General features: G+C 47.2%; 1 protein-coding gene across 1 annotated transcript in view; it reads left to right on the top strand.

Moving 5' to 3' along the window:
• The window catches only part of grin3ba (glutamate receptor, ionotropic, N-methyl-D-aspartate 3Ba), a 49,303-nt gene that overhangs the window by 10,263 nt on the left and 26,540 nt on the right, over positions 1–12,500 (top strand). Inside the window, exon 2 of the mRNA XM_063220294.1 lies at positions 8,136–8,830. Coding sequence (XP_063076364.1) covers positions 8,136–8,830 — 695 coding nt within the window. The remainder of the gene's footprint in view (positions 1–8,135; positions 8,831–12,500) is intronic.

Genomic DNA, 12,500 nt, shown 5'->3' with positions numbered 1-12,500 from the left:
AGCGGAAAGCATGACTTCTTTTTGAAGTATGCTCTGCATTAGTCTTGCATTTCCAGTGTGATGTGTTTTGGAAAGGGGTATTTACTGCAGTGCAATGGTGCCTTGAGCAAACACATTGTCCATTATCACCCTCCCATCAGGAAACAAGATTTGATTCTGCCACGGTCGACTGTTCCAAAGAGATATACGATTTTGTATGCACTAAGAGGTAACAGTGTTTTGGGGAATTACCTTAATAAGTTATGGGGAGAACAAAATACACACAGACTTGCTCGGGTGCATTGTTGCTCCGGTCCACACACGCCTTTGCAGGAAGTTTCGTCATGAGCCTCAATCGTAACAGATGAACTGCAAAAGCCTCTGTATAGACAGTCTCATCTGTCGCTGAAATTTGGGCAGGTCGTTTGCTAAATCACCCCATCCATAAAGCAGCCTGTCCCCAAATGGCTTCCATTTTCCAGCGCCGCTCGGTCTCCCTCCGTGGGAGTATGGAATCCGCTGGAGAGTTCACTGGCTCTAATGTGAGGGATCGTTTCTATTATGAAGTTTTAAAAGACATATTTCTGTTTCCGGGGGCCCCAGAAAAGCTCATTACGGCTCTGTAATGTTTCCAGCAGTGTAATGAATATATGGGGGGTGTATATGCTCTGTGTGTGTGTGTGTGTGTGTGTGTGTGTGTGTGTGTGTGTGTGTGTGTGTGTGTGTGTGTGTGTGTGTGAGTGTGTGTGTGTGTGTGTGTGTGTGTGTGTGTGTGTGTGTGTGTGTGTGTGTGTGTGTGTGTGTGTGTGTGTGTGTGTGTGTGTGTGTGTGTGTGCTCTGCCTAAACATGCTGACATTTTGCTGCATGGGCTCAGAGGGGTGTGTGTGTGTGTGTCAGGTAAATAGGATTTGCGGGGGGGGGGGGAGTTATCGCGAATAATAACAGGTTAGAGCGCAGCCATGTGACACCTAATAACTCTGGCAGGGCATGCTGTCCACAGCAGGTCCATTCACAGGGAGACTGCAGATCCAGCTGAAATGCTGGAAATTGATTTATATTAACTGATTACCAGCAACAGCCACTGGTATTTAAATGCCTGAAGATCATCATTAAGTAAATTATGTGTGTGGTGTATCAATTTGTATCGTGTCAACCGAGTTTCATTACCCATCTATCAAATTTTTGCAGCGGCCCGTTTATTCTGTAATTTCCAAATGTCTACAGCCCTTGTAAACAGTAGTTGCCAAGGCCTTCAGATTTGTGTGCATTTTCCCTAGCAATTTACTGTCATTCAGATATTTCAATGTAATTTGTCTCTGCTCACAAAATTTGATGTCTGGTTATTTATGTTTAAATTGAGATGGACCTTGTGACAATCCATTACATTTCTTTGGTGGTTGGCGTGAATTTGGTGATGGCCAGGTTGTGCTCGGATAGCAACTGCAACTGTCAGTTTTCAAGAAAACCTCTATGATATCTGCAGATGAAAGGGCCCTTTTTTCCACCGTTAAAGGCGTTTATGTATGCTGACATTTATGCTGTATGATAGGTAAAATATGATGTGTGCAGTCTGGGGGGAGGATACTCAGCTAAGAGCGAAATGCTTTCAGGTGGTGAAGGCAAGATTTCCCATTTCCTCATAATAAGTGCTGGAGTTGAAAAAGCAAAAACACACACATTTGAAATACGTATATGCAAATATTTTGTTGGTTCTTTAATATCATGCTGAGGGCAAAATCATGTTTGCTAAATGCCATAGTATTCTTTATTCACACAGCAAATGTTTTGTACATACCTTCTGGCCAGTAAGACGAGTGTGATATATTACATTCTAGATTAAACTAATCAATAAGGCCCTGATTCATCAGATGACTTGAGGCATATGACATAATATGAAACATTAACCACACCGTGATGAAAAAACAATATGTGGTCACATAGTGATGTTAGACTATGTAGTTTAGTACACAATAAATGTTGCAGTAGTAATTGGACACTGTGTGTAGAGTATATGGAGCCAATAGAGGAGTGCTGAATTTGACTCCAAGTGTTGAATTAACACTGCACAAGTGTCTGTGTTGGTATGGTGCAAGTTACATTACATTACATTATTACATTACATTTCCTTCTTTCTTCCCTGTTTCCTTTCATTTACATTTGTTAACTTTGTGAAGCACATTGAGTTGCACCTGTGTATGAAATGCGCTATATAAATAAACTTGCCTTGCCTTGCCTTACATTACATTGCATTTGGCAGACGCTTTATAACCAAAGCGACTTTCAAAAGAGGACATAATCAAACCAACATCACAAGCAAATACAAAGTGCACAGGAAATATACAGAACAACAAGTGCAGTTGCAAGGAGGGGTTTTTTTTTGGGGGGAGGGGGGTGTTAATTACTAAGGAGTACACACACAGCACACACACAAACACATACACACACGCACACACACACTCAAACTAAACTAAACTAAACTAGACTAAACTAAAGTAAACATCATGTCAAGAGTCTGCCCTGGGCCTAGGCCAGCTCAAGCATCAAGTTAACAGTGGCTGTGGTGTTGTGTAAAGTGGAGATGTTAGTTAGGGCTTTGGCTCCTACAATAGGACAATGTAGTTCTCGTAGTTGCATTTGCGAGACCTCAGGAGAGGTAAGTCTGATTACCGCCATATAACTACTGTTTATGCAGTCATTCCTGGGAGAAATATAGAGGCAGCGCTGAGATAAGCCGTCTGATAGTAAGTATTTGCCATAGCTGACAGAAAAGGTATCTTAGACTTCCCCCTCTCCACTGCTGCGTTGAGCCATCATTTTGACATAAACTAGTTAAATGCACTTCAGTGTGAAATTACGTGCCTTCTCCCTTGTGGTGCTTCCCTTACAGATAAAGAGAAGAAGAAGAAGAGCACTTTGAGATGTCCAAATATTTAGTAAACAATGTGCATGATTCGTGACTGTTCAGATCTCTTCTTTACCACGAGCAAACAAAAACCGGTCGATTGTGAAATCTGACAAATGGGAGACTTAATTTCATTGCTGTTTCTGCGGTGCTTGGGAAAAACAAAAACGAACGATCACAAGCAGATCCTCCCTTTTTAGACTTGTTGTTGTTGTTTGTGGTTGTTTGTGCTCCGCTCTCAGCCTGATTACCATGCGTGGTGGTGTTATTGAGCGACCTGCCCTTAACAGCCCCTCTGGTAGCACAGCCATGGGAGCTCCACTGCTGGTCAAGCCAGCGGGGCCGACGGCCGGCGCTGTCTGTGAGCGAGCGGAGAGAGTGTACTGTACTGAAGGCATTAAGTTGTTACAGGGGCTAGCGTTGCCTCATCAGCACCAGGGCTTTGGCAGCTGTGTTTGATGATTGTTGTAGATGGTGAGTAGTTCCGGCACCCCGTGCACCCCATCTCCTCAGGGCTCCGCACCCCCTGTACCGTACGCCCCCCACACACCCCCGCCCGTACACTGGACACCTGCCCCAGCCCCGGGCGCTCTGCTCTGCTCTCCTCTCCTCCGTGGGCCGGATGCTCCCTTCCCTCCACTTTGATGTGGGAGCTGAGTGTAAGGAAACACCGGTGGCAAGCCTGTGGAGAATAGCCACGGCAAAGGATTCAAGCCTTGTGTATTATTAGCATATGCCCATACTGCAGAGGATGCTGTGCTCTGCCGCCCACGCACGCACCCACGTACGCACGCACGCACGCACGCACGCACGCACAGGCCACAGGTATAGGAATGTGTGATTCGGTGGCGTTTTGTTGTTTGTTAATATTGCATATCCTCCTGTCCTGTGTGCGCTGTTTGAAGGGAGATGTTGTTTTGGATGGAATAGTGATGGCATGGTTCATACCACTTTGATTCTCACTTACAGAGTGCCGGCTGTGTCTGAGAACACGGAGGGTTTTTTGACAAGCAGAGAAGACATCAGCAGTGCTGCGAGGATCAATACACTGAATTTTACACAGGGTACATTGGATAAGAGTTGAGGGTTGTGTCCTCAACATGGCTTTTCTCTTTGCCATATCGCGTATAAGAACAGTCTCTCATTGATGACCTTGAGAGGATTTATCTGAACTTTAAAAAAAAAAAAATCTGATATCATCCTTGCTCATTTTGTCCCCCCCCACTTCAGTTAAGTAGCCAAAGTCACATACATCATGCATGTATTGCCATGATCTGTTTGCTGATGTTATTAAGGTGGATTAGATCCATCCATTATTCATCATTGTCAAAATACAGAAGGCTTCTGTGTGACGTCCTATACTCCAGCAGCAAGCCTTCTGTGAGAGACAGAGTTGAGGCGAGACAGATGTTAAGACAATGGGCTGGAGGCTTATCATTTACATTAAAAGACTAGTGTTGGTAGAACCCGACCGAGCAGTGTGAATATATCACACAAGTCCATTGTATGGAAGAGAGACTGTCTCTTTCACTTGCATCGCCGCTCTCTGTTTTTCAATGGTGGCAATATTTCAGTTCTGGTGCATCTTACTGTCTGCACTCAATTATGGGAGCCATTCACACAAACATGAAATATCTTGTTGAAAATGAGTCATACTTTTAGCTCACTGATTTAGATCCTGCTAGCCGCTTAGAGTAGCGTTGCTGCCAACCTCCAGTGTCTTCTGCTGCAGCGCCTGGTTTACAGTTGTTTTGTTCGCAGTTCTTATTCGTCTGACAGATTTCTCAGGCACAACTTTTCATTTTGATCATCTTGTTCCGGTTTGAGTTGTCTCCCTGGTGTCATTTTAGAGCAAAGTGGCACAAATGCATGCCACAGCCAGCGGTATTTAAAGCGTTTAGAGTGATTTGTTGCACCAGAGTTTTGTTTTTTTTTACCAAGGAGGAGTAGAGCTGTCTTACTTTCAACACCGTCAGAACGCAGTGGTGCATTTTATAGAGAACACCCCCCGGAATTAAGTCATTAATTTGGTCATTGTTTTTGTCGACTGGGCTTTTAGCAGCCCGGTGTTGTGCAGGAATTATAAAACTAAAAAAAAAAACAAGCTCGCACCCACTTACCTATTATAGATAAGCAACTGCAAGCAAAAGCGTCTGCAAAGATTATGATTACCCGCAAGGCTTATTTGCTGATAATTCATGAGGCAGCTGAATCATCACCTGATAACATTTAGCATGTGGGGTAATGAATATACAACTATAAATAACGCAATCCACCCTTAAATACATGCGGTAATTAAAGAACGATTTTCTTTTCTTACTGACACAAATAGTATGCGCCGTGTTACCAGTCTGTTACCAGGAAAACATTTCTGTACTAACTGCCTGGTAAGCGAAGATAAACAGTAATTTCATGCTGTAAATGGGTAGCGGCTGTCTAGTGGCTTGCAGTACGTCATGGTTCACTTGCATGCCTGGCCTCGGTGCTTTGTGGCAATGACAGATAGTATGCATTGGGAGACAGACGTGGGGGGGGGGATGCATAAGGCTGGGCTGGACTGGGTTTGGGGCGGGTTGAGGGTTGCTGTGCATGGTGAAAACTCAGTGTGCAATTATGTGCAATTATACTCCACCTTGCACATCATCATCATCATCATATAGCAGAATTTGTTATGGGGGAGGAAATAAGTGCAGAATATTCATTCCGTCTGAATGGCGACCATTAACGCGACTCTCTCCCACCCTCTTTTACCGCCCATCTTCCCACTCAGCCCCTGAAAGCCTCAGCCCCCAAGACAACTTTGTGCTGAAATACATGAACAATTATGTTGCTGTTGTAAAGCCTAATGCAAATCCGTCATAAAACTCTGTATACATCAAAGATTAAATACCCATCTGCAGTTTGGAAGAAGAAGCTTTAAAATGCAATGCAAATTAGTGCCTTTAGTGTTAAATGTGCTGGATTAGTTGAAATGCTGTTGACAGTCAGACATGTATTGTTGGCCTGTTTTTTTTCTTTCTGGTGGCTGTTCATTACGAGATCTATCACATCTCACGTCTTTGTTCCTCAGTGGCAGAGGACGAAGCCAGTTAATCAGACTCGTGTTCATGTTTAAGGATTTGGCTGCCCTGCCTTTTTCATGCAAGAATGATATCACTCGCTGGATGAGTTGGAGTCCAGAGGAAAAGACCATTCTCTCTCTCTCTCTCTCTCTCTCTCTCTCTCTCTCTCTCTCTCTCTCTCTCTCTCTCTCTCTGTCTGTCTTCCTTCCAAAAGCCGACTTGGTCGCTTTTGACGAGCAAATCTATGATTCACTTCCATTCTTCCCAAGAGCTCATCAAAATTCACATTCAGGTAAGTCCTCCCCCTGTCGCTCACCCTGAAACCCTTTTCATTTGGACCCAGACAGAGGAAGGTGACAGTCCAATGACAGAAGCACACAGACTTTCACTTGCTCACTTGCTCTCACACCCACAGACACACATACACATACACAGACGCGCGCACGCGCGCACGCACGCACGCACGCACACACACACGCACACACACAAAGAAACACACACACACACGCACGCACACACACAAAGAAACACACACACACACGCACGCACACACACACACACACACACATGCACACACGCACACATAAACAAACAAACACACACCCATGTGCACACACGCTACACATTCACACATGCAAACACAGCCTTACTTACTCAAACATTTCCTCAACAAAATTTGAACACACACAGAGACACACCGCATCACGCCATCCACAAACAGAGACACTCACTCACACACACACAGGTAGACTGTAAGATTCCTTTTTTTGACCAATAATGTTATTCTGGTCACAGAGTCCTCATGCCAGCACAATGTCCCCCTCCACTCCCCTCCTGCCTCCTTCGCCTCTGCTGTTTATTCACACACTCCCCCGCAGAGTTCAAACACTCGCAGGGAATGGCATACTCCCAGTTTGATGATGGATCTCCAGTGCCACTGTGCTCCGTCTCGCCCTGCCCCTCTCTGTCCTGCTCTGTCTACCCCATCAAAAGAGCACCTGTTCTGAGAGCGTTCTGGCCCACCGGGCCTCTGCCGCAGGGGCTCAGTGTGGAGAATTGGCTCAGATTGTGACATTTCCCCAAGCACCCTTTTTTGTCCCGTCACCTCCCCCCCGTGTCTTCCTCCACCCAACCCCAGCCCCAGCCCCAGCCTCAGCCCCTCTCGCTGCCACCTCCCCACCTTCAGAGTCAGCCTTCGCTCTGAGGTTTTTTTTAGGTTTCTCCTTGGTCGGCCTTAAGTCCCTTATATACAGTCTGTCTGTGTGGCTTCTTTTAATGTCGCTGCCAAAGCAGAGAGGAAAACGAGGCCTGTTTTCTGGAAGAAGAAAAAAACAGCCGTAAAAGAAGGAGTCCAGCTTAGGTTTACAAACAAATGTGCCTAACTTTCAACTTCTTGGGGTGCTTCTCATGTAAGAGACAAAGCGCCCTTTTTTTCCGAAAGTTTGTCCCTTCCATGGGGAGGGGAAAAAGTGCCCACCTAAGCAGAATGGAGTTAATTCCCCAGTTATTTATTATTTACAGTCTGAGGAGAGGGGAGTTCAAGGCGTGTGCTGGGCTCTTCCTTCAGGAGGGACCCTGTCTTTCCGCTGCCGTTTCCAAGCAAGCAGGTTAGAGGAACAACACACAGCCCGGGCCCATTTGAAGATGAAAGGGATTTTCTAAGGTCCACATACAAGGTTTCCCCATCCGGATGAAGGGTCTGTTCCAGCTTGGGAAAAAACATGTAGGGTCTTTATGATGTTTGTGTTGCTGTGAAGAAGGAACAGGCTTTCTGTTAAGTGCTGATTTCATTTTTTTTCTCCACCTTGCACTCCTTTTTTGTATTTTTCTCTCAACTTCACCAACCTCCTCCCCCTGACTCCCTTTCTCACACACAAACCACTCCTCTCTCTCTCTCTCTCTCTCTCTCTCTCTCTCTCTCTCTCTCTCTCTCTCTCTCTCTCTGTCTCTCTCTGTCTCTCTCTCTCTCTCTCTCTCTCTCTCTCTCTGGTGAGAACAAAATTTCCCCTCATGGACAGTAAAGTCTTTCTATCTCTCTCTCTCTCTCTTACACCCCCCTCCCTTCCAATCTCAATCTCTCTCTCTCTCTCTCTCTCTCTCTCTCTCTCTCTCTCTCTCTCTCTCTCTCTCTCTCTCTCTCTCTCTCTCTCTCTCTCTCTCTCTCTCTCTCTCATCCTCCCCCTCCACATAGAACCGCTTCCACGTGCAGATGCTGATGCGGATGCCGCCCTCCGGCCTGGCCGACCTGCTGGTGGGCGTCCTCCGGCAGGGGGGTTGGCGCGGGGGCACGGCCGTGCTGTGCGATGGCTGGGAGGCTAGCGGCGTGCTGCAGGCGCTGGAGCAGTCCGACCGCCTGAGCGCCGACTCCGGTGCTGCCGGCGCGTCCGCGGGGCGCAGGAGGTGGGCTCACTGGCACCTGTGGGAACCTCTGGACCTGTCGGGCTCCCCGTCGTCGGACCGGGGCGAGGAGGAGCTGCTGGAGCTGCTGTCGCATCACCTGAGCCAGGCGCCGTCGCCGCTGGCCTCCTCTGTGTGGCTCTTCGGCTCCGAGCCGCAGTGCGTCTCCGCCGTGCTGAGCGCCGCCCACCGGCTCAACCTCGGCCAGGCGGTGGCGCTCGGCGCCGCCTCGGCGCACTGGATTATGGGATACCCGTTGACGCTGGACGCGCTGCAGGCCATCGGGTCGCCGCAGGGCCTGCTGGCCTACGGCGAGGTGAACCGCAAGCCGCTCAGCTTCTACGTCCGCGACGCGCTGCAGCTGATTGGTCGAGCCGTGACGACGGCCACGCTGGTGCGGCCCGACCTGGCGCTCATCCAGAACATGGTCAACTGCTACGACAAGCCCAACAAGCACGAGCTGCCCTCATCCGGACAGTACCTGGCAAGGTAACATATCTTTTTTTTTGGGGGGTGGCAGGGGGGGTTATTATAGGACAGTGTGAGAGTAGTAGTAATTGGGAGAGAGAGATGGGGCAGGGCCGGGAAATGACCTCGGCCGGATTCGAACCGGGGTCCCCGTGGGCAATGTACGCCAAAATGTGGGGGGCTTAGCGCGCTTCCCAACAGCGCCCCCTGTACCTGGCAAGGTAACCCCTAGTCGCACACTGATCTCAATATCAAGGCTGGACATATATATCGTATATATCAACACAGCAGTCGCAGAAGCCACTCCAGGCAGGGCTGTAGCAGTGGGTAGTCTATTACTTCCTGGGGGTCCGTAGGAGAGTAGCCTACTGTACCTTGCAAAGTATCTCCAAATATCCTTATAGAACACCATTAAAATGTCCCTTGTAACACTCTTGGTCACGCACTTATCTTAATATCAAGCATGGACACATCGCATATATCAACACAGCAGTCGCAGGAGCTACCAGACAGGCTTCAGCAGTGGGTAGTCTGTTATGTTCAGGGGCAAACTGAGATGTAATTTGTCTCAGCTGTGTGTAGTATTAATTATTTAAAGAGAGAGTCAAGACGGATTTAAATTACCTTTATGTTACTTTCCTCTTTTATTCGTCAAATGTGCAGAGCATGATGGCGCCACGCTGAGAGCTAGCTGCTTAGCAGCTTTTAATAGCACATTTGCAGCCGCTCCAAGGTGAGACCGAAGTTGAAGGTGAAAGAGAGCGTGTAATAAATTGGGCTTGAGTATTGGTACCTCCTAATTGCACATTACTATTTTCTTAAAGTTAAAAGTGTATGTGTGAGGTGAGGTAGATTAAGGTTGAGGTCAGATAATCAGATGGCAAATGGCAAACCAATTTAAAGCAAATTAAACAATAGAGTCGTTATATTCAACCCAGGTGTCATGCAGCCAGTTAACGCTTGCTTGGTAGACCTTGGAGAGGTGTTTGTTAGGAGCGGGAGCAGAAACTTTTTTTCACTCTAACTTCTCTGCTATGTGATGCCAGAGATCCTTATTATTACTTGGCTAGGTTGTGTGTGTGTGTGTGTGTGTGTGTGTGTGTGTGTGTGTGTGTGTGTGTGTGTGTGTGTGTGTGTGTGTGTGTGTGTGTGTGTGTGTGTGTGTGTGTGTGTGTGTGTGTGTGTGTGTGTGTGTGTGTGTGTGTGTGCGTGCGTGCGTGCGTGTGTGCGTGCGTGTGCGTGTATGTGTGTGTGTATATGTGTGTGGCAGGTGGGGGTGGGAGCCATCATGACATTGTGTCTGTGTTAGTCACCACGTGACCCGCCTCACCACGGGCTCTTTCAGAAGGAAAGGCAATTAATGAGTGTGGGCCTTTCGGGAGAGAGAGCGAGCGGGAGATTTGCAATTCCTCACTCCGAGCAATAATCCGCGAGGAATTAACTGATACACAGCTGGAATACAAATACAGTATGATACACAGCTGGAACAGGGCTTGACACTGGCACCAGCCAACCGGCCAAATGCTGGTAAAACTTGCTTGTGGCTAGTAATCAGTTTAGTGTCACTAGCCAATTTGCCTGGCATCTTATTCTTTGGTATGACATACGCATCATAGCCTATATTCTATTGTTTGCCCCTTCTGTAGGCTATCAATTGTGTGTATTTAAGTTCAAGAAAAGCTCAGTAACTCAGTTTCTATTTGCTTGACACACTTCCATGTTGAAAGCTATACAGTCATCTTGCTTTAGCACCTCATCTTCCGAGGTTAGACGTACGCTATCATGATAAAGAATAGAAAAACGATATAAAATTGGTGGCTAGTGGAATACCTGAATGGCTAGTGACTCGGGAAAACCACTAGCCACAGAGGCCGGTGGGTGAAGAAGTTAATGTCAAGCCCTAAGCTGGAATACAAATTCAGTATGAGCCGACGTCGTGCTCACAGACAGGAAGGGGCTCTCTCTTACTCCGTCCCGCCAGGAGGATGGAGTAATCTCATCCCCATATCTCACCTCCAAGCTCACTTTGCTGAAAGTTAAATGTTTCTTCACCTGGACATGAAAGAGGGCCGGCCGTCTATCCGGTATTTTAGAGAGTAAAGCTCTAGGTAAATTGTAAGAAGTCTTTTTTTAAAGGTGGATTACTCAAGATTGCCATCAAAACGTTGCCACCAAACACCTTATCTTAATCGGACCACCCACACTCTCGATGCTGCGGAGTTCTTTAGCGTTTCGTCCTGGACAGGTGTGCACGCTGCCATGAGTGACAAAGCTTTTGCAGCACAGATGTGGCTGTTTTGACCGTGGAATTTCACGATCGCACCCGTTTTATTATTTAAGATGTGTGTGGACATCTAATCCATGAGATTGCTTCAATGAAAAATGTTTTATAGATTTTCCTGCAATAACCCGCGCGAAGCAAACATAAACCATGCTGCTTAACACATATTTCTCCAGCTCCCACGAAGTCGTAGAGAGAGGGGAGCATGTTTTCATAAAATCTGTTGTGGTGCCTCCTGCTTGGCACGTGTGTTGGATGCTGCAGCAGCAGTAGACGCGGGAGTGGCAGCCGGCATCCCAATCCATATTCCCAGTGGCCCTGGCCGATACTGGCCGCGCCGAGAAATAAATTCACCTACTGCATCCCATGCGCTCCCCGAGCAGCCACAAACTTTGGCCGAGAGGTGAAGTTAATGACCCGGCCACTCAATTTGCTTATTTTATTTTCTGCTCCTCTTCTTTTATTTATGATAGACGACTGCTGAAACGGTGGTCATACGGTGCGCATACTATTTACTAGCTCATTTAGGGGAGAGGGGGGGGCTATCACAGACTGCCAGAGATGAGGGAAATCTGGTCTCCCCCCTGGTTGCAGCAGCCATGATGGCACCTGCTTAGCTTAGTCACGTACCCTCTAATCTACTGATGTGGGAGAAGCTTCCCGTACGCATCCACCTGTAAAAACACATTTGCATTTCCTGTAAAAAAAGAAACTCTCTTTCTCTCTAGCTCTCGCTCTCTCGCTTTCTCTCTCTCTTTCTCTCTCTCTCTCTCTCTCTCTCGCTCTCTCGCTCTCTCTCTCTCTCTCTCACACTCTCTCAGTCGGTCTCTGTCTGTGGCTCTGTTGTGTTGTCTCCCTCTCTCTGTTTGTCTTCCTGTCTCTTTCTCTCTCTGTTCTTAAATGTGTGTGTGTGTCTGTGTGTGTCTGTGTGTTTGTGTGCACGTGCCTGTGCCTGTGTGTGTACCTGTGTGTGCATGTGCATACACCTGCTATTGTGTGTGTGTGTGTGTGTGTGTGTGTGTGTGTGTGTGTGTGTGTGTGTGTGTGTGTGTGTGTGTGTGTGTGTGTGTGTGTGTGTGTTTCTTTTGTGTGTACTACAATCAACTTTGTGTAGCCTTTTAGTGGTATTCAAATGAATTTAACCTTCAGAGCATCTTTTCAAAGGGTAATTTTTTTGAGCGGTTCTTCTTTTATTGTTGTTATTGTTCTCTTGGCAGCAAGTCATATGCTCCTCTGTCCTTGCCACAGGGAAATGCCTCCTAATGTAAACACTTATAAAGTTAATCACCTCACATAGACCATCAATCCAACCCTTGCTGTACACTCACCCCGCTCCCCCTCCTCCTCCTCCTCCTCCTCCTCCTCCTCCTCCTCCTCCTCCTATTTTATTTCCCCCTCCCTGACTATTCC

Source organism: Engraulis encrasicolus, chromosome 16 (genome assembly GCF_034702125.1).
Source record: "Engraulis encrasicolus isolate BLACKSEA-1 chromosome 16, IST_EnEncr_1.0, whole genome shotgun sequence".
NCBI lineage: Eukaryota > Metazoa > Chordata > Actinopteri > Clupeiformes > Engraulidae > Engraulis > Engraulis encrasicolus.
This window is presented reverse-complemented; position numbering and strand designations above follow the sequence as displayed.